General features: G+C 37.6%; 1 protein-coding gene across 5 annotated transcripts in view; it reads left to right on the plus strand.

Moving 5' to 3' along the window:
* Positions 1-23,547, plus strand: part of ZNF407 (zinc finger protein 407) — a 340,105-nt gene that overhangs the window by 20,007 nt on the left and 296,551 nt on the right. For all 5 annotated transcript variants that reach the window (XM_083821922.1, XM_083821923.1, XM_083821925.1 and 2 more), the window contains 2 exons: positions 5,199-9,998; positions 15,804-15,918. In XM_083821922.1, the coding sequence (XP_083678048.1) occupies positions 5,199-9,998; positions 15,804-15,918 (4,915 nt within the window). The remainder of the gene's footprint in view (positions 1-5,198; positions 9,999-15,803; positions 15,919-23,547) is intronic.

A 23,547-nucleotide genomic window follows, 5' to 3' on the forward strand; every position in this document is an offset into this window, starting at 1 on the left:
GAAGAGGAGAATCTTTAGCTGTATAGGCTTTTGTGTCACAGCCAAAATCCTGTGTATTATGCAGTTGTAATTTAAAAATGTATCTTTCTTCATATACCTGGTGAGGATTTTGGAATTTTTATGATGTAGATGTAGCATATGTAACATAAACATTCTGCTTTTGAAGATCTTAAAAATATGTTTAAGTTCTTTTGGATAGTTGAGTAATTATTGAAGAAAAGCATTGTGTTAAAGACCTAGCTAATATTTCCAGTAGAATTACTGAGCTTAGCACAAATGTTCGGGCCACAACAGGTTTCTTTTCAAAACTTATGAACAGCAATGTGCTGCAAAGAACCTTAAAGTACGTTAAGTAATGTATGACTGTCTCCAAGCAGAAGAATTTGTTAACCTGAAGCTAATGTGGCAAATTAATTTTTGTTCATGTCCTTTAAGAATCTGTTCAGCTATACTTGATTTATATGAACATTAACAAAAGATTTATGTTACAAAAAGTCAACCCACTTTTGAGTTAGAACAGCTTCATTTTGAACATCAAGTGTGATGTTCAGAGAGGGCCGTTTGACAGAGCTGAGTTTTCAGCTACTGAAATACCGCAGATTTGACCGCTGTCTATTTCTGTTGGGCTTGATTCTGTGCCCTTGGTGGTCTGCTGCGTTGTACCTGTCCATTTTATTGGTGCGGTCTCAGGGCCTGCAAAATCCCATCTGATTTATTGATATGATAGGTTAAGTGGTTACCTATCGTTGTTACTTGCAAAAACTTAACTGGAATCTTTAAAAACTGAAGATAGACTGAAAAGCATGAAAGCTTACATCTTGCATGCATTTTAGGCTTATTGATCCATGATCAAGATAGTAGCAACTTCAACAACTGTGCTTTTCCACTTATACTGCTGTGTGAGTCTGCCAGCATCACACTGATGTTGAAAGCCTTATTCAGTCATGGTGAAAGTATGTAGGATTTGGACTTAAGCGTGTGCTTAAGTTGCTGTGGCTGTAGAGGTACTTGTTACATCTAGAATGTGTTTTTTGGTTGCCAGTTGACTTAATCAAACTCCAGATGCAGAATCTTTGCTCCTGCTGCTGATCCCTGTTCCACTCAATGCTTCATCCAAGATCTATTTTGCAAAAAAAAACCACCCACATTTAGCCATATGTATAATATTTTAGCTGTGGTCACTGGGACTGTACAAACTCAGAGTGCTTTTGATGCCTTCTTTGATGTCTCAGTTCCCATACTAATACTAAATGTAGGCTAGCCATTAATTAGTGTCGTGGCTTTGATGAGAGTGGAGATGAATTAGCTTATGCAGACTGAGTATTAGGACAGTCCAGACTTGAGACCAGCTTGTTCCTTTGCCATTGCCCTCTTGTTTGGTGGCAAATCTGAGCAGGCACTTCCAGGAAAGAAGCTTATAGTAAAGGAAGAAGCACAGGAAGCAAAAGCAAAACGGTGCTAAGATGGCTCCTTTTGCCTAGAGGAGACTTACGGTGTGCTGAACACATCCTTCAATAATAATAATTATTGAATATAATAGTCATTCGCGCAATAGATCTGTGCAGGAAGCTGAGAAGAGTTCTGCCCAAAGCTTGCTTTGTGTGTAAGGCACCACTGTCCCATCAAGAAAACTGAGGCTTATGCTACTAAGGTTGTGTTAGAGACACGGAGGTGTTGTCTGAGCAAAGATCGGAGTGGGGAGAAACTGAGATGTGCTTCAGTGCTGTGGGTTAGATCTTGTCTGGGGTTTGGAAAACTGGCCCCGTCACAGCAAATCACTGACTGTGGTCCCAGCAAACAGTAGTGCCAACAGCCATTACCACCTGCCTCAGAGGATACACTCCTGTCCTAAAGGCGACTTCAAGAGAGAACTAAAAGGAACTTAAGGAAATGTAAGTCCTTACATTAATATAAGGGTAATTTTAGCAGGACAACAGCAGTCACCTCAAAGATGTTTTGTTTTATGTTTTGTTCTTTATGGATTATGGTTTCATGCATGTGGAAACTCCAGCGTGACAGTATTTTGACACAGGGTACATGGTGGCTGGGGCAGAGACCAACGTGCCTCTGGGGAGCGTGTGCAGGGAGAGATTATTTTCATGAACACTCACGTGTGGGTTGGAGACAAAGCATGTGAAGGCATACAGTTGTTACTACACCTAACTTGTTCGGTGTGCTCGAGGAGTTACTGCCTTGCTGGTGCCTGTTGTTAGCTGTGGGACAGACGCAGGCTGTTGACTTCACCAGGAAGAGTGCTATTTGTAAGTGAAGTGGAGTGCATCTCTGGTCTGCTTGGGAAAAGTTTATCACAGAATGAAGGCAGAAACGAGTGTGGCCATTTACTGTTGACTTGGAGGCCTGTAGGCATTAGGTAAGAAGGCTGGGGCATAAAGCTACTTTGCACGTTTCTGTTACATGTGTCACTAGTTTCATTTCACACTGAAGTTACTGGGAGTGTCTGTGAGAGTTGTATTTTGCATGTTGCATTTGTCCAGCAACCTGTTTGTGACTACAGTTTGCAAAGATAAAATAAGGGAAACATATTTCTTTTTCTAAGGACGTGAAAGCCCTTAATTGATGCAATACAGTTGAATTGAATCCAACCGGACAAGGATGGATGCCAGAGCTGGGATTGCAATCTGTTTTTTTTTTTTTTTTTGATAGCTCGTAGAGTAGGATGAACTTCTATTGGAGAGTTAGCGAACAAATGCCGAGAAGTAAGGCTAGGCCTGCGGGTACCGCATGCCAGTAAGCAGCCATCTTTTTTGAGGTTTGCAGGTGGCTATTGGAAATGAGCTGAATCCGAGCGGGTATGGCAGGAAAGGCTTGTTCTGAGAGGAGCCGATACCTTTCTGTGACAGCCGGGAAGCATCCACCTCAGGTGATTACCGTATCTCTGGCTGGAAGTGGTTTGCGATTTCTGTCAGAGGTTGATCTAGGTGTGACAGCACTTTAAGGTTTAAATCAAATTATAGGATGACTTTAAATGGGCGTGAAGTATGTCGGAAGAGAGTGTGGTGAGGAGCCACCAATCCTCTGCTTATTAATATGGCTTGGATGTGTGAAATTTTGTCAATGGAGAAATCACTAATTACCCAGACACAACCTTTGATAGTGGAAGTTTCCAGTGCAGGTATTAGTACACTGCTGGACAGGTTCTCTGATAAATTAAATGCTCTGAGAGGAAAGTATCCTATAAAGAAGATGGAGGATTGGTCTGACATTGCAAATTGTCTTGTACAGCAGGGACAAACTGCTTTTTTCCCCCCAGGTCATATAAGGGAAGAGTGGTCAGGTCTCAGCGGTGGGCTGGGAACTCGCTGTGGAAGTGCAGTGAGGCAGAGGACCCATGGCTGCTGCTTGCAGACAGTTAAGGGTGGGCTTGTGGTGCTCATCACTGAAATAATTCTTGATATTTCCTAAGCAAGTTATATACATAAAGCTGTACTCCAATTAAACAGCATAATTTTAATCTAATCTTTTTTTCCCATATCACAAGCAGTGGTCATAAACCTTTTCAGGGTATGCTTGCTCTTCAAAGGCTTCATTCCCCTCCGCTATTAATTGCTGTGGTGTTTTTGAGTATACTGACAGTATATTGGCTTACACCAACTGAGAATATGGACTGGATTGTTTTAATTCTAACTAATTGTGATAGTATGTATCATGGTGTAGTGACAAAGGAAAAAAATAATACAGTGTAAGAATCAGAAAAACACAGAGAAGCAGTATTTGGAGCCTCCAAAAGACTGCTGGGATCTGGAGATTTTGCTTTCTCATTTAAAAGGCTAGGTATAGCTAACAGGGTGTTTAGCAACAAGTTCGGTCAGTATTTTAGCTCAATGACAGGCCTGCAGTTGGAAAACAGGTCTGTTCAACATATGCAACTTCTATGCACTCAATTGCTTACAGGCCTTCCTTAAATTATCATTAAGCCCCAAAGCAATTTTGTTTTTACTTCTGTAAGTAACAAGTCCATTTGATTTGGGTATATTTCCCCAATTCAACACTTTTTTACTTTGTCCTCAAAACCAAGATTTTTTTTTGACATGTACTTGAATACTTTTTTTGTACCTTGCATTGCTTGTATCAACGTTGCAATTACTTAATCTTGTCAGGAAGTACTTACAATTGTGGTCATGGCCTCATTCAATGGGTAACTGAACAAAAAAATGGATACTTGGATCTGCAGCAAATTGATGTTTAAATCATAGCATAAAGCACATAGATAAACATTTAGTATTTAATCATCTGTTAAAATGAAATGCACTTTCAATTCTCGATCGCTTCATATCAAAATGAAAAGGTAATAAACGTCAAGATTTGATTTCCCACCCCCGCCCCCCTTGTAAAGCGTGTTGGTAGCATCAGTTTTCTGCTCGTGACATCTTTCTGGGAGCAGGAAGGTCACGCTGGGAAGTTGAAAGAAAGCTTTTGGTAACTGGATGTGGATGGCTAGAGTTTGTGCTGGGATTCAAAGATGTTTCACGTCTCTGCACTGTTATTTCATGTCTTTTTTATTGGGAAGTGAGCTTCTAGAGGATTTTCAAGGAGCTATGGGGAACTATACTAGTGGCATTTTCTTTTATAACATGGCTCAGTTAGCAGTTTTCATCTCATTCTTTAGCAGGTAATCTAAACGGGAAGGATGGAAATCTTTATACTTAAAGTAATTTGTGTCAGCTTTGTTTTGTTTGTTCTTGCAGTCATGGTCATTTGCTCCTTGGAGCTTTTAAGTTTGTGATCCTGGATTTCTTGACCAGGAAAAGTTGAATGTCCCATGACTGGTTCCCTGAACTCTGTTAGTGTTTAACATATCCTAAAAATGCTTCTAGAAATGAAGGTTAGGCTTGTCTACCCAAGTTTAAGCATGTAAAAATTCAAGAACTTAAATAAAATTAACATATTTTTAGGGTTGCTAAGCATGTGAGTCTTGGCAATGCTCATTGGTAAGTTACTTGATTACAGAACCACTTTTGAAGCCAGTCCTTGGTCACATGGTTTTTAAATGACATAGAGAACCAAGTGCCTAGGAGTTGTTTTGGGTTTCAGGTGTCACGAGGTTTGACACAATTTTAATTTGCTATATTGTTCTTTTTTATTAAACTTGTTTTAATAAAATAAAATATTTTTTTTTAACTTGAGCTTTATAAATTTTGGTTGTATATAAAAGATTAATAATAACTCTTCTTTTATAGGTACTAAGCCAAATGGTCTACAGTTGGCAGTATCCATGTTAAGAATGGATGGGGAGGATAATCAGAAGAGAGTTGATGTTGATGAGAGTTTGGAAACTAAGCTGAGAAAAGGATCCCTGAAAAATGCATCAGGAGAAAATGCTGAATGTGATTCTTCATCTCAGCAGAGAAGAAGGCTCATATCAGATGAAGTGTTCAGGAACCTTGAAAAGAAAAGAAAAGAGAATGGAACAAACAAAAGGGCATTGTCAGGATCACCAAGCCTGGACATTGTTGAAGCAGAGAGACCTGAAAATGTCTGCAGGAAAAGAAAGCTGATTTCTTCAGCAGACGTGAAGGACAGTGAAAGGAAGTTGCACAAAGTCCTAGGTGTAGGAACAGGTAGCATAGAAGCTGGAGCTGCAAAGAAGGAAGGAGTCACCAGTTGTCATGGTGATAACATATTTAATTCAAATTTTGTGTGCCCACATTGTGATTTCAAATGTGCTGATGGTGCCATCTTGAAAATTCACAAGGAAAGCAAACATTCACAAGAGGTGCTAGCTGCTGTTCCTGAAAAGCTATCTTCTTCAGAAGAAATCAATGTTGGCTATAGAGTTGGAAACACAGACAAAGATTTTAAAGACAAAACATGTGATCAGTTATTACCATCCTGCTCTGATATGGAAAAGCATGTACAAGAAAGCCACTCTAAACAATCTAAAGAGCAAACATGTAGTTGCACAACTAAATATAGTACAACGTCACATACACATGCTAAGCAAGATTACGAGCAATCCAAGATATTTTGTTGTGATCTTTGTGGTTTTCAGAGTCCTGAGGAAAATCTCCTAAATTCTCATTTCCTTGGCAAGACACACCTTCGACGCCAAAATCTTGCTGCACGGGGAGGATTTGTACAGATATTGACAAAAAAATCCTTTAAAAAGCAACAGTCTACTGCAACCAGAGAGAGAAATGTGAGAGCAAAATCTGGGAGCAGTAAATTAAGGGCAAGGACTGCTGATGCAAAGGAATTAAATGTTTGCAGTGCACTGAAAGGCTCAAAAGTAAGCTTGTCTAAACAAAATGATAACACTGAACTTGTTGAAACGATACCATCTACAAATATTCCTGATGAAAAAACGGATACTACGATAGGAAAGTTGCTTTCTTCCAGTGTAGAAGGAAATAATGAAGTTAATACTGGAAAGCTAGAAATACTAGGACCCTCAGAAAGTATATTGCAGAAATCAGAACTCCCTCCAACTACCAAAAAGCTAGTTAGCAGTTTAAATGTGACAAAGAAATTTGATAGACTGGAACATAAGAGAAACATTGTATTGCTAAGAACTTCTTTTGGAGGAAGTAGGTCTCTTAGATTAAAAAGGCAAGTTAAAAGAAGGTACAATTTGTTGGGTAAGAGAGGCAAGTCTGAAAATCAGAGAGTACACATAAAGCATGCCTCCAGCACACAGGTTAAACCTGGTGATTCAAGCCCTACATCACATACAGAATTAGAAACAGATGATAAAAGTCTTTGTAATACTTCAGAAATTCAAGATCTTACTCAAGATAAACCAAATACACTTTCTTCCAGCCCTACAGATACTAAAAATTCTGAAGGAAAACTTACTGCTGATCACGGTGTTCATCATACTTCCACTGACTGTGGTCATGCTTTTCAGAACAAAAAAAGTTTGGAAACTCATGCTGTAGAGTTTCATACAAAAAGGATTCAGTTTCATTGTCAGACATGTAGTTATTCCTCTGGAGTCAAGGAAGATATGAAGCAACACTGTCAGGACAGTAAACACCAGATGGGAGGTTGCAGCTTTAATTGTCAACTTTGTTCATTTATCAGCTTGAATGTGATAAACTTTGAAAGCCATATGAGTGAAGTGCATAATATGTCCCATACTTGTCCAACTTGTGTTCTTTTCTTTCAAACACAAGAAGAGCTGATAAATCATCAAAAAGAGGAGAAACATGATAGTTCATTAGTTCAGCCAGCTACTTCACTGAGTAACAGTGTTCCGACCTTGCAAGTGGTAAGTTATGCTGAGTCACTATCAAACAGTAGCCAAAATCTTGCAAAGGAAATGGAAGTATCAATGAAACCAAAAACTCCAGACTCTTCCTTTGCAAGTCATAGAAATGATGTAAAGCATTCTGTTCTGAATAAAACCCAATTTCAGTGTAAAAAGTGTTTTTATAAGACAAGATCTTCCACAGTTCTTACAAGGCACATAAAACTCCGACATGCACAGGAGTATCACTTTCTTTGCAAAGCATGTAATCTTTACTCCCTGAGTAAGGAAGGAATGGAGAAGCATATCAAAAGAAGCAAGCACCTTGAAAATGCCAGAAAAAACAATATTGGACTACGTTTTGAGGAATGCATTGAAAAGGTTTGCGTTGGTGTTGGTGGTATTAAAACAGTGATGGATCCTTCCATTTCTGGGAGTGGGAACACAGAGTTAGATAAAGAAATTATACATGTTTCATCTTCTACTGTGGAAAACATATCGAGAAATAAGGAATTTGTTCCAGATGATCAAAGAATTGGTGAAAATGAATTGGTTTTAGCTAATGCACCAAAAAGAGGGAGACCCAAAGGCACTATTTCTAGGACATGCACCCATTGTGGTCTTTTGGCCTCCAGTGTTACAAACTTGACCGTTCATATCAGACGAAAGCACAGTCATCAGTACAGCTATTTGTGTAAGGTTTGCAATTACTACACTGTAACCAAAGGAGATATGGAACGGCATTGTGCGACCAAAAAACATAAAAGTCGTGTGGAAATAGAAGGATACGGAAAACAGAACTCAGAGATCGTTGTTAACCCTGAAGGAGGCAATTTTGAATTCTTGAGCAAGGTTAGCAGCCCTGTGACTGCTCTGTGTGAACATGTTGAGGATGGTAGCCAGACATCAGATTTGGGAAATTCTGTCTTAGACAATCAGGAAGTTGAGCAAGGAGAGGCTGAGGTAAAAGCTGAAAATGCCAGTAGGCTGCCAGATTTGGAGCATGCTAGCAATTCAGTGAATATAAAACAGCACATACTGCTTGAACCAGCAAAGATTACCCAGGATGGTGACCCGTGCTTCCAGAGAAGAGCAGTGGGTGCAAACGACAACAGGTGTATACATTGTGACTTCACTGCTCATTCTTCTTCTTCTTTGGAGCTGCATGTGAAACGAAAACATACAAAACAATTTGAATACTACTGCATGGCTTGTGACTACTATGCTGTTACTCGGAGAGAGATGATTAGGCATGCGGCAACGGAGAAACATAAAATTAGGAGAGAGTCGCATGTTTATTCTTCAGTGGAGGAAGCAGACGCAGCACATATCACTAAAGAAGGCACTGCTTTGTCTCAAGAGGAGCACCATCCCGGTGCAGGAGAGATGAAAACTGTTGTAGATGAAATGAAATACGCCATTGATGCAGCAGAAGGTGATCATGTGAATAAAAGTTTAACTGAGGGTATTGTCTTAGACGAAAGTGCATCCCCAGAAACGCCCAAAGAAGGCAGCTCCCAAACTACAGTAGAAAGCGGAGTTGAAGTGGAAGCTAAAAACGGAGGAGAAAACCTTTTTTGTGAAGGATTCCAGCAAGGCCCTCAGAAAGATAAAGCTGTTAAACTTGATGAAGAGGTATCCATTAAAGAAGCAGGCACTTGTGAGTTGCAGAGCAATGGGCATGGTGAGGAACTGCTCAACTCAGATGACTGCACAGCAGAAAATCAAAATAGTTCAGGTGGCACAGACGTGAATTCAGTAAAAGGCGAGGAAAGCTTGGAAGCAACTAGAGAAAACCCTGAAGTAGAATGTAGAAACAGAGACATTCTTGAAGAAATACAACTGAAAGAAAATAACCCACTTATGTTAAGTCTTCCAGAAACAAAAAGTGCAGTACAGCAATCAAATTTTGCTGGAAACATTGGAGAAATGGTGCAAAATATACGTAGTTTAGAGGGTGACAGAAGTTTCAAAGAGGATCCTACTGTGGAGGAGGAAGAAGCCCTTATGGAAGCACAACATGAAGCAGAAGTATCTATAAATAACAGTGTTTGGGAGGCAGATGGCTCAACAGCTGAGGGCATGCGAGAAAGTAGTAATGAGGCTTTAGGAACAGTTATCAGTGCTGATGATAAAGGAAAGGCAATGCAAAATTTTGGCAAGTTTGATCCTTCCATAGTGAGATTAAAAAGCCATCAAGACGAGGAGGCCATTGACCATTCAGATGAAGGACAAACGTCAGGTGGAGTGAGAGTTAGTGAGTTCGCAGTGAAAGCAGACACTTCACCAAACAGTGGGAAAAAGAGGAAGTCGGAAGGAATTTCCCTTGGGGAATCGACACGTATTCGCTGTGATGACTGCGGTTTCCTAGCAGATGGTTTGAGCGGACTAAATGTTCACATAGCCATGAAACATCCTTCAAAAGAAAAACATTTTCATTGTTTACTCTGTGGAAAATCGTTTTACACAGAGAGCAACCTTCACCAGCACTTGGCCAGTGCGGGGCACATGCGAAATGAGCAGGCAAGCGTGGAGGAGCTTCCCGAGGGAGGCGCTACCTTTAAATGCGTGAAGTGCACGGAGCCCTTCGATTCGGAGCAGAACTTGTTCCTCCACATCAAAGAGCAGCACGAGGAACTGTTGCGGGAAGTGAATAAGTACATTGTGGAAGACACTGAGCAAATAAACAGGGAGAGGGAAGAGAACCAAGGCAACGTCTGCAAGTACTGTGGGAAGATGTGTAGGAGTAGCAATTCCATGGCCTTCCTAGCTCACATTCGTACCCATACAGGTATGGAAACGCTCTCTTTGCAAGTGGTCTCTTTGAAACGGAGTGAATTATTACCGTTGGTCTTTTTCTGCTTGTTAATCTCTTTAACGTTTCTTAGGAACTGGTATTCATACCGCCTGATGAGCCACTGTTGAAATTGAAAATTACCTAAAGCGGTATGAAAATACGGTGATCAAAGGGCAGAAAATGTAAGAACATTTTAAGCGCAGTCGCCCTTCTGCTTTTTGTTTCATATACAGAGATTTCCTTCCCTTTAATCTAAATTGTAATCATTAATTGGTTCTTAAATTCATATAATGAAGCAGTGCTGGTTTAAGAGAACAATTAGCTGTCCTTTCTAATGTCTTCTTCCTTGCAGTTGTTTAATATCCAAATTGTTTATTTCGTTTCAATTCAGTAATACTTTCAGCATTTTAGCATGATGCTTCAGGATAGCCATTTGAGAATACATCATTCCTTAATAAATACCAATAATGAGCATCAAGAGTTTATTGTAGAAATAAGTTATGGGAATTGGAATAGGTCAGCCTTTTTGGGAGGTAGTGTGTAATGTTGATGTGATGCACGGGGATGTAATATCTGATTAAGTTTCTGTGCTGATCACACTTTCAATTCATTTTTATGTTTAATTTTAAGTGGAAAATTTAAAAAACATTTTTGTAGAAAAATGCATAAGCTGCAGTTCTAAATTTATGTAAAAATTCACTGCGATGTTTCTATAAACCTGCCATACATTCTTTATTTTAAATAGACAGCTTTTCTAAATCACTGAGCTCTGCTTAGACAAGTGGTGTCTCCATGGTTGAATTTATGAGTGGATTTGAATAATAAATTCACATTTCAATGAACATATTTTCATTAAAACTGTAAGGTTTATTTTACTGTACTTTTAAATAATGGCTTATTATGGAAGCTATAGTTTAAATTCATGCAGTATTTGAAACTTAGTGCATGGTTACAAGGAAGAGAACAAAAAGGTAAGAAAAAAGAAACATGGAAGTATGGTAATTCCTGGCATAATCCTAAAATAGTTTTGTAAGTTTTTTATGAAAAGGCAAGGGCATGACTGGACAACAAAGTTCAAAATTAATCTTGGGGAACATGGACGTTGTATTTCAGACCTTTCAAAGCATTTTACTATAACTGCAGTATTCATGGATGCCAATAACTCACCTACTTAATACTTTCAGCGTTACTTCTGGCCTGTCAATAATGCAGTTATCTGGATTGTTGCAGCTAATGTCCAACTTCAAATGCGGCATTAAGTCTTTAGAGGGACAGTCGTGTTCACATGGTCAGAGCAGCTGTATAAGCCCTTAATATGCCCTCTTACGGCAGATAAAACTGAATAAAACTAAGGGGGAAGATGCTAATGGAGCTCTCTTTAGAATTCTTTATGCAACTGTCTGGTCAAGACATGTTGCTTATAATTGATGTGTCCATTACTTGAATTCTCTTGTAATTATAGTCAATAAGTCTTGTAAATGTGTTAAAGCTCACTAAAAGCATACAAATTCAAGAACAGAGTAAGGCTAATAATTTAAAATAATCAATGTAGGCATTTCAGCACTTAATTTCCCTTGTGTGTTGATAGCTGATCATTCTTAATCCATTAAGATTTATTTAGTCGTTTACAATGCAAAATAGGTTTGCACTGGTCACTTGTGCCATTTGAAAATGTCCACCAGGTTAAGTGCAGAATGTAGTCCATTAGTCTTCCTTGACTATATGTATTAATTGCATTTAAAATCAAGTTAATGTGGATGTGAAAGTGAGGTAACTATCAATATATGACAAAGCAACCCTACTTACATAAGTTACATCATTGATTGTAACATTTAGTAAAAGTTAGTGTACTTTTTACCATCTCGTGTGTAGGTCTTATCATGAAGAATATTTTCATCGTGCTTTTGAATGGCCCTAAATATACAAAGCAGTAAAAGGATACATTTCAGTTTGCAAGTCACTTTTTGGTGGTGCTTGTGGAGGGGTGTAGCAGGGTTACAGATGAGAGTTTAATCTGGCCTCTTTCTCACAGCACCTCTAAATGGATCGCTTTTCTGATGCTTTGCTTATTCGCATAAATAGCAATGTGGAGACTCTTATTAACAGTTAATGGGAAGAAGGCTTTCTCTTCCAATCTCCCTTTTCATATTTGTGATTTCCTTTGTGTGTCATAGAACCTTTCCTTCCAGTCTGTCAGATCACAACAGACGCAGCTGAATAAGAAAAAGCATTGTGGGGTTATTGGGAATGGTGGCAGAGGGGACTGCCCTACACCACCAGCTGTATATCCACTGTTGGTGAGGCAAAGCACAGGAGTATTTCTAGCTTCTCTCATCTCTTCCAGGGTAACATCAGGTGCATAACGGGAGGAGAAGCTGCAGTTATTTTCCCATCTATTGTTCTGATTATGTGCTTTTTCTAAGTCTTTCTTCAGCATCAGGATGTGCATATATGTATATAGATATATGTTTGTATGTATAACCATATCTAACTCCTTGTTTTCATATATTTTTTAAATTAATTTGAGTAATTGGCGATGGTTTTGGGGTAGGGAGGAATGGAAGGGAAAGTTGTGGAAAGAAACAACTAATGATTTACATTAATAGAAAAAATACGGTTTCAAAATACTGTTAAATAATCTAAGAGATTTTCACGTTGCAAATGAAAGGAAAGCTTTGCTACAGAGGAGATAACAAGCAAGTCCATCACATGTTGACAAGTGAAAATGAGGAAGTGTAAAGACAAATAAAAGGAGTAGTAGAGGTGGAAGACTTTTTAGTTTGCAATTGATGCAGGTCCCATAAACTTAATTAACAATCAACATGTGAGGAAAAATCACCTGCAACCACATCATCTTTGTTTCATTTCTCATCAGATTTCTTCAGTTAATGGAAGGCTTGCCCAATGTAAGTGTGGCATCTTAATACCCATACCCCAACCGTAGTAGGAGATGGCACGACGGTGTTTCATGTGGCTCTGCTTGCTTTGCGTTGGGCCTGAGCTAGAGGCACAGCTGTGCCTGCACATGCAGATGATGTTGGCTTAAAACAGGCAGTGAACTTTCGTTATAGGTTTGGGTTTCTTTTGTGTTAGGATTATTAACTCCTGTCGTCTCGTGAGAAACAACAGCATGGGTTGTGTTATTTAGTCTATTTTCATTTTTTTCCTAATTCTGTAGTTAAGAGTTAGTCTATTTTCATTCCCCCCCCCCCCCCCCCCCCCCCAATTCAGTAGTTCAGAGCCTTATTGTTTACTGCTGCCTCTGAAAATGTACAGTGTTTCCATGCCACTATTCCGCTTGTGGGTAAAGTAATTCCATGGCTTTTTTTTTTTAAGTCATCTGGTTGGAAAGGTGCTGTATTGCAAGTGTTTTTCTTAGTGAACTAAAAGCCAAATGTAAAGCCAGTAGTATCACATCAACACAGCAGATGAGAACCATTGACGTTTGCGATGAATATGGCTAAGAAATGTTTAATTGCTTCAATATTGTTTCAGATAGCCTTATACTAAATAGAGATTTTTGCCCCATTTGCTTAACTTTCAGTCTAATGCCTTCATCTTAAGCATATATATATGTATTTTTTTCCATCCAAGAAGATACTGGAATGATTTTGGCATCAGCAACCTAAAGGGGAGACGTACTGCTTTTGTTTCAGGTGATAAGTACTGACTGTAGCCTGCCAGCAAGTGAATTTTCATGGAGCTTAAATGGAGATGTTAACAGATATTCAGCTCTGGATGTGAGGAATAAATAAATAAATAAACCTCAAGGCCTCAGTGATTTTTGGATGAGAGCAGTCAACAGAATAATACATTTATGTATTGTCAGCACACTGTAGCTACGATTGGTCTGAACTACAGTTTTTCACAAAGGAGTCATGTAAATGGAAAACAGCAAAGGTCTTGTATGGAAACCCTGCGGGACACCTGCAGTAACAGAATGAGGAACGAATTTACAATTTAATCAGTAGGAGAGAAACTAGAGGAACACAGGATTGAATCCACCTGGTATTTGAATTCTGTGATATAAAACAGCAGTATAAACACCAATAGATTAAAAAGAAATCCTGACTGTGGCCTTGATATTATTAATTGTGCAATTAGTCTTTAAGATCATAAGTTAAAACATCAACTTTTAATACTCTTTTATTTAACACAAAGATAGGGTTTTTTATTTGCATGGGTCTCTTTATAGAATGCAGTGTTGATTTGAAATGTCACCAAATTAATGATTAATTTAGTTTTATCAGGATCATTTAAATAAACTGGGGATTTTCAGTGTGATTGATAGAATGTGATTGCTGTTAGCTCCAGTCTCAACCTGCTTTTGACATTTAAACATATAAAGCTGACTAGATATAACCATTCAGGTGCTAAATATATTTTACATCTACTTCCAACAGTAGAAATGGAAGTATTAAGAGATCTGGCTTCATTGTCATTGAACTGTGAAATATTCAACCTTGTCTGCCCGTGCTTAGTACTGTTGACTTTTTTATTTCAGTTAGAAGATTAAAATTAAATGCTTCATTTTTCGTCAGCTTTTGGGAATTAAATTGAAATTTAAGACTCTAAAATTTTTTACTAAGATCCTCAATTTCACCAGTGGATTCTTGGAGGAGATTCTGTTTCAAGGGCAAAGCAAAAAGGTTCATTGATCAAGTATGATATAGTGTAACATTTTTCTTATCAGAGCTCTTTATGTATATTTGTTAAAGATCACATATTTCATATTATGCTTAACTGTATTGGAAGAAGTACTTCGCAAAACATATACTAAACATAATATGGAGAATCTGTGACCATATTGTACTTACTTTTAACTGCAGTTCTATGATTTTGATTTATTGGCTTAAGCATTTAGTGGTCAGAAAATTGGAAAGTGCTACAGCATACTTTAGAACAGTGTTACTGCCTAGTAACATAGGGACTGACATGTGCCCAATTCAACTATTTCAGTAAAAAAAAAAATAAAAATCTTTCCATACTCTGGAGAGGATCCCTGATAATTAAGACAGACAAATAATTGGACTTTCTGCTGAACTGATGTGATACAAGAAATAGCCTGGTACTTTTTCCTTGGAGAAATAATTCTAAAGTTCTTTGGTCTGCACTAGACATTTAATATTAAAGTTTGTTCTTGAAATAAATAATAGCCAAAATGTCAATACTTCTGGTTTGCAGAATAATCATAAATTCTTGACCATAAAACAGTCATAAAGGCATAATATTTTATCCACTGTATATTCATACATTGCATGTCATTACAATGGCTAGGTGATGAATCATTTTCTGTGTGTGACAGAACAAATCTGAAATACCAATGCTAATGTGAAATCTATTCAAAGTCAGAAGACTTGTAAAATTACTTTACTTTAAATATACTTGCTTAAAAAAAGTACATTTTGAGTTTACACTAATATCAAACCTGAGTTTCTGTATTTGGAAATGGCGAAAGGTGTAGAGCAACTTTTGTCATCTTGTCGAAAGGTTATTTGCTTCATTTTAATATTCTTTGTTTAAAAAAAAGAGAAAAGAAAAAAGATAGAAGTGAATGATTAAGAGAGTAGTTTCCGTGGTCCTGAACCTAAGGAAACTTTAATGAGTATATACCATCTGTGTCTTGGGCGTTATAAATTTATGTACGAGATACTTTTTTTATTAGGCAAAAATCTCAAACAGGTTAAATGTGGGGTAGGCTTTTTTAAAGGTTATTTTTTCCTAGGATTTTTTATTTCTTTAACCGTGGGTGATATATTATTCTAATTCAACTCATATCTTATGCTAAATTTTACTTAGGATCAAAGCCATTCAAGTGCAAGATATGCCACTTTGCAACAGCTCAGCTCGGAGATGCCAGAAACCATGTCAAGAGGCACCTTGGGATGAGGGAATACAAGTGTCATGTCTGTGGGTGAGTAAATTGAAACAGTCTCCACCATGGTTAACCAGGAGAAGAGTGCAGGATATGCATTGTTTCAGAATTGAAAACTCTGATGTGAGCAAGAGTGGCTAAAATTATGCATGCATATCCTCCTTTCCATTGTTATGGTAAATTCCTTAAATACAGTTATGACATTCTTTTCCCACTTCTAATCCTGCACTGAAGATGAGCAATTTTATGGGCTACAAGGTCAATTTGAACCTGTAATCTGTAAATTGACTAAATTATAGGATGTTCATTCACATTGCCAGGGAGAACTGTAAATTCCATTTAAAGACATAAAAAATATATAATATAGACTTTACTGTGTGGGGTTTTTTCTTTTGCTATACTGTTATAATTTTAGTACCATTAACAGATTTCTGGACTCCATTAGGGTTTTCATTCTTTACGAAAACAAAACAGAAGACTGATTTTTCAAACAAATGGGTCTAAAATATTGCAGGCATAAGACTTTAAAAATAAATTGAAGTCTTTTATGTATGCTTGTGTTCCTGTTTGTTACCAAAAAAATCTTGTTTTTCTTTTTTACTTAATCGTTATTTCCTCAGAAGGATCGTTCATAATGTTTAATTGTCCTTCAAATGTGTTGCATTTAATAGGAGGCATTGAGACTCCTTAATGCAAAACTAATTAATTTAGCAGAAATGTTTAAAAGGTTTTAAAATGCCATGGCATATATGGTACATCATAGGACATTCAAAGTTGGATTTTAATACCCTACTTCTGATTAAAAATATATTTTAATGTTATTATGCTACAGAAATTAACTAATATATGCATCATATAAAAACACTTTACTCAAACCTATGTAACCTGCTATAGCAGTCTTATGGCTAATGTGTAGAACAGCACAGGTTCAATTAGATGATGCAGTGCACACATGAATGGTGTGGTGTGCTGTTAGGGATAATATTAAGCAGGGAGGTTTTTTTTCAGTCTTGGCATACTGATCCACTGCAGGACAAAGTGAGTTACACATTTTAAAGGACAAGTGAATCTTCAGCTGAAGATGCAGCTGAGTGATTTTCACTGATTCATCTCTCTGTTTTTCGAATAATTTTGCATGCAGCATTATGAGATACTTTGGATGTTTTTACTCACTTAAGAAAATTAATTGCTGACTTCTTGGAACACGAAATAAAAATGTATGAGCCTAATTCTTAAGTCCACTGAATATCAGTAGTAGAATAACTCGTGCTACTCTTTATTTTGCAGCATGCTTAAAATGAACTTTATGCACAGTAGCCTATTTTATGTTGTTTGAAGAATCTTATTTGCTGTGTCTGCTATATGGATTACTGAGAATTTGGCATGGGAGATGGTTATCAACTACAGATCCACAAAACTGTTTAGCTGAGGCTAAGCTCTGTTCTTTAGAAGTTTTCAACAAACTTGACAATGGTTCTTTATTCAGTTCCCTTTTAACTTAGAAAGAAAAATCATGTTATTTAACTACGTAATCATCAAAGGCAAAGTCGAAAATCTTGAAACATTTAATAGTGTATCTTTTATAAAAAGAGAATTAAACTGATTAGGCTTTGGCACAGTTTCTCACTTTTCAAAAATCACTCCTTCCCTCCAGAGTTGACATGTTCTTAGAATATGTCTCAGAAAATACACAACTTGCTTGTAATTCATGACATGGATGATTTAAACAGTGGGCTTAAATGGTAGTCAGTTTGGGAAGCTGATTGCTTACTACGTGTTGCTGATATGTCATACCTGGTAGCCAAGCAGGTACTCATTTTCCATTTTTGTGTAGTATTGTATTACTACTAATTTGCATCAACAACATGAAGCTGTGCTATTTAGATATGACAAAACAATGAGCTGAAGAGACATACACCACGATAAGCCGTGCTCACAAAAATCTGATTTATATACTTGTTCAAATAATCATCACATTTCACTTAATGTGCACCAAAAAATGTATTTTAAGAATTACACGTTAACATTGATTTAATTGGAAAAGACATTTTTATACTATAGCTAACAGACCTGAAGAATTGGGCAGGATTTGAAGGAAAAGGAATGACCAGAGCAGTTTGAACTGTAGTCCAAATAATGAATATGCCATCCTTTAATGTGGAAGAACAGAAAAAAGTGTAATAGCTTGTGCTGTGTTTCTGCTATTTTTAATGAAAGCATTGGGTAGTGTGTAAGTTGAAAAACATAAAGTGGCAACATAAAAAAAAAAAAATTGCTTGGATTGGCTATCGGATTAGTGGCACTATAGAGCATTGGTACATTAACACCACTGACAATGTCAATTCATTATCATTGATGGCTAAATAATCTTAGAAATGCTCAGTGGACCTATTAGTTCCTGAACATAAGCAGCTCATGCTGCATTTCTTCATTAGCTTTAATTGCTATAAATTTTACCTTTTTAAAAATCATGCTTTAAAAGGTGAAGTGATCTTTCAGGAACATTAACTCTGTAATTTTGTCACAAACAGAAGGTCCTGCACTATGTTTTCTTTTCTGCAGTAGTTAATATTCTATCTTCTGACTTTTAGATTCGTAGTAATAAGCCCTCTGCTAGTTGTGAGGATAATTTGTGTTTCAAAAGCTTTTGAATCTGCCTGGGCACTTTTTAAAGGTGAAATGTCAGTGCAACATTGTGGTGTAGTGTGTTCTCAAAATAACACTTTTAAAAAAAAAATCACTTAAAAAAAACACAACATATCTGTGTTGTTCTTATTGGAAGGGTATGCTGTGTCTAAATTTTCCAAATGTTCCTCATATTTACATGATACAAAGTACACAATATATAATTCACTTGGCTGTTGAAAAACGCAGTAATTTTGCTGTGGTTTTTGTTGTTGTTTTTTAATTGAAGTTCAGGGTTTGTTTTTCTTCAGCTGCACGGCAGAAACTACATGATACAGAAATTGGACACCGCTAATGTTTTAACATTTGGAATAAACCGTCTGCTACTCATTTTCTTATCACAGATGTGCGTTAATTGTTTTCTTTTCCATACCCATGGCTGTAAAATATATCCCGTTATTTCAGAGGTTGTATCTATTTTCCGTGTGTAGCAAACTGCTGCATATTTGAATTTAATTTTTGTAAGTCTGGCTCTGAATTTGGCTGACACAACACCCTGGGTGAGATGAGCAAATCTTGGTTGCCCAGCATTTAAAATTTTTGTTTCATTTGCCTGGTGGAATGCAGTGAAAAGGCTTGAAAAGGCTTATCATGCACTTTTCAAATTTTATGCCTCAGGTAGAACATGAAAAATGCATTGTTCTGCACTTGAGATTTTGAACAGAATTTATAGGCAATGTTTGATTTAAAAAAGCATCTACTATTCCTTTGCCTTGTTCTTGCCTTTGCTTTCAGAAACAGAATTTTGGGGGATGTAGTTACATGTTTCAAGTAAGAATGGCTGCTTCGTTCATTTTTCCCCCTCTCCTTTATGACTTCCTAAAAAATCTACTGAAGAAGATAGGTGTAAGGTAGGTTTGGATTTTTAGGAAAATTGACAGTATTTAAGACATGCACATAAACATATATATACTACCCTCCCAAAAATTGAAAAGTCATTTGTAGTAATGTCTTTATCATGTTTATTCTATATATAGTAGTCAAGTGTTGTAAGGAACAGATACGAGGGAAATTGGAGGGGGTGGAAGTAGATTTTTTTTTTTTTCCCCCTGAATTATTTTTTCCCTGTGTTTTTGTTTTTGCTTTTGTTTTTCCTACTTTTATTTTTTATATTTTGGATTTCTTTTGGTGAATGGATGTATTACTCTCTTTTCCTTTGTCCTTCTCAGTCCTCCTTTTGCTTTCAAACTCTTTTTCCCAATTAATTCTGGAGATGTTATAAGATGTTCTGTTAAATAAGTATCTTGCTAAATTCTGTTTTTTTTTTTTTTTTTTTTAAAGCCCCATATAAATAGGCTTTGACAAGAGTTACAGCGTCCCAAGCATGGAAATAACTTCACTTTTGCTGCTGTTGTTAATGCTAAGAATAGTTGGGAGATCTTAATCTGTATAAAGCTTAGTATTTTAATGACACTGGTTGCTTTGAGAACATCTAAGAAAAATATTCACCTATATTGAGTATAGTGGCTAACAGACCTTCCTGCTTTATAGATGAGAATGTGCTTTGACCAGATGCATCAAAAAATTGGCTGTACTCCTGTGTTATGTTTTAAAAAAAATTCTTTTAGATTTTCAGCCTGTTAATGTCAGGCTACTTTTAGTGAAAGCCGGCTCTTAAGATCACTTTTAGCAAGCAAAAAGACTTATACGTAAATTTATTGGTAGGAGCAGGAAAAACATTATATTTTCAAGGATGCCTTAATGTACTGTAATGTAAATTAATTATTTATACGTGTGCAGTTTGGGAAATCTTAAATAGAAAGTTGCTACTCTAGTAAAACTATTTTTGTGTGGTATTACCTAGTTTTTGTGCATTAGAAGGGATCTCTGTGTAGATGATTATAATGTCACTTTCTGACCTTTGCAGCTTGAATAATTGTAAATCATTGCTTCATAACGTGTCAGAGAATGTCTGTACTAGGCAATTAAATGGCAGAATATAATAGACCAAATTATTGCCTGTCATGTTTTCAACAACACAGTTAGTATTTGAGTTACACTTAATCATTACGTGCATTAGCAACTTCATTGGAATCCAGCTTCAGGCTGAGCATGAAATACATTACATTATTTAAACCTCTAATGGTAGAAGTCATTTATTTGTGTTGAAGTGTACAACATGCAGAGTTTCATAAAGCAAGGAACACTTGAGAGCTTAATTTATCCAAATCAAAGTCTAAATGCAGATAAACACAAGTGGCAAAAATTAGTAATTTTTATAGGCTGGAAATATTTAAAAATACATGGTTGTGGGTAATTGTAGGCAGCAGGAATAAATTAAAATCACTATTTTTAGTCGGCTCTGAAAACTAAAACTGTTGTATACCTAAATCGTCAAATGCATCATGAAATTGCATTTTTGAACGAACAATTAATTACACACACCGTACCTACAGATGTGGCCAATCAAAACATCCGCGTTTGGTTCAGCTGGTTAGATTAAAGATAAGTGTGTGTGAAATGACTGCTCCAGACCCAGGTATTCCGACTTCCTCTCGATCCGTCTTTTGCCGTTTGGTCCTATCGGACGTTTGTGCCTGTTTACACTTTAGTAAAGAAAATGAGTTCAGCCTACGTAGCAGCTTTCCAAACCCGCACACGCTTTTAGGCAAATTAATAAGAAAATACTGGAAAAGTATGTGGAGTAAGGTAACATGTGCGTTACATTATCTCGCCAATTTTTGTTCAGTTATCTATCATTTTATTAGATTTGCAAACTTGACCTTGAGCACATAGCCTCTATTTTTGGTGTTTAAGAAAACTACCAGAAATGGAAGCAATTTCCTTCCATTCAGGAGAGCTCCCAGCATCTTTACGCAGCTGGTGCAGATGCTGCGCTGGGCTGGGCGAGGCTGGTGGCCTGGAGGCCGGCCGTGGAGCTGGATGAGGCCACGGCAAGCGAGTGGGAGGCTGCGGGGCAGGGACCCTTCTGCTGGAGCCTGGTACTGCAAATGGGACAGGGAAGTCACGACCAGCTTTCTGACTTAATAAAACACCATTTGCGTGCCAAATTAGGTTGTAATAATGATTTAATTGTGCTTGCTGAAGAGAAAAGGTATGTAAGGGACATAGTCATGAGAGTATATATTTGTATTTGAATTAGAGATACTGTTAGTGATTCAGGCTAATATCTACTGCATGCAGTCTAATTCAGTGCACTTCCAAATGGTAATTATCAAGATACACAGTGGTGTGACTGTGATATACGCGGCACGTGTAACTGGTGCTTTTACGGACATGCATTTTTAATTTTTTACTTTACTGTAGATTGTTCCGACATCGAGGACGCGTGCGTTTCTATTAGGCAGTAGACTTCTCACAAAGCAAAGCTCCCGCGTCTCGAGGCACTGCGGCAATTTAAAGCATCTCATGGTTCGGGAAGGCTCTTCGTTTTCCTCTAATTGCGAGGACTCATTCCTGCGACGACCTAACCTTCTCACCACCCTCAAAGTGAGGAATGCATTGCCCCCTCAGAGCCACCAAAAGGGTGAAGCACGTGTGTGCTTGCGGGTTGTGCCGGGGCTGATCCTCCCCGCGAGGGGGGCCTGAGGGAGCCCGTGGCTGGTCATGGCCCCAGTGCCAGGGGCTCGGAGCCAACCCAGCCAGCACCCCTGCTCCTAGCAGTTCGGGCATCCAGCAACCCGGATGCTCACCCCGGGTGAACACCTCACTCTGCACGCACCCTCTGAGAGCCAGCGCCATCTGTGCCCATGTGGGAAGGGACCGAATCCGGTCCCGAGGAGGCAGGAGTTGTAACTAAGGGCAAACGCTGCAAAAATCACAAAACAGGCAAAAATTCTAAAACTCAGCGTGCCTACTGGAAAAGGAGGCTTCCATCTTTAGACTTCATGATTTTGAAGGCTTGGCACAAATGTTGAGAAAGATATTGATTAAAAATTTCCTTCTATTGGCAGAAGAAGATGGCAAAAAAATTAGCTTGCATTTGGTTAGCACGAGAAGAAGGAAGCCGTAGAGTTTTCAATATTGGGTGTCCTGTACAGAGAGGGAGAAAGGTTTACTTGCTTAAAACTTTGGTTGTGTTGTTCTGTTGGTTGGCACAAGTTGCATGGTTTGGATTTATATCCACGATTCAGAAAGTTTAGTTTTGTTGCATTTTTGGTTTTAATCATTTATGCATAGAAATTGCATCACACTCCTGATTTAACTGATTTTTTTCCTGGTGCTTTTAGCAACTGTTTCTTTTTTTTTTATTATTTTTTATTTTTTATTTTTTTTTATTTAGATGATAAATAACTGAACCTAACTTTTATCAATGAATACCTCTTTACTAGAGCTATAGGGTTCAGAAAGACAAGCAGGATTTACCAAAAATAAAAATACTGTAGGTTTATGTTTTGTACCTTTTAACTGTAAGCTGTTGGAATGCGTTCAATTTTAACCATATTTAATCTGTAAGAGTTGGGTGCTGAATCAATCTGTTGTGGTGTCTGTTTTTTTGTGTGTCTGATTTTACTTGTTTCAAAATGTATTACCATAACATAATTTCTTCAGTAGTTGCTGTTCAGTTCATTAGAATACCTCAGTACCTCAAAGGTTGCATTGTGTACTGCATCTGCCTGCTCTTTCACCTTTCAATTTTTTTGTTTTGTTTTTAAACGTCAACTTTATGATGCTTTCCAGTGACTTTCCTCCTATTCACACTGGAAATCCCTGGAAATTCTGCTTGTGGGTTTAGTACAAGCAGAATCCAGCCTATAGATTTCAAGCACTTCAGGACAATTAATCTTACTTTCTTTATTTCTTACTGCCCAAGGTTATTACAACCCTGGGCACCTTCTTGAGACTCGGTGATTAGTTTATTAGGGTAGAGCTGGTTTCTCTAGAAAATTTGTGTCTCGGTACGTTCATGTTTCATGTATAAACAAATCTAAATGGTAGCAGTCGGAAGAGCTGACCAGCTTCTGACTTCATTTTAGCCTTTCTGGCTGTGGTTTGTTGTCTTCCATCCTGTTTTTCTTACTG

The sequence above is a fragment of the Anser anser genome (genome assembly GCF_964211835.1).
Source record: "Anser anser genome assembly, chromosome: 2".
NCBI lineage: Eukaryota > Metazoa > Chordata > Aves > Anseriformes > Anatidae > Anser > Anser anser.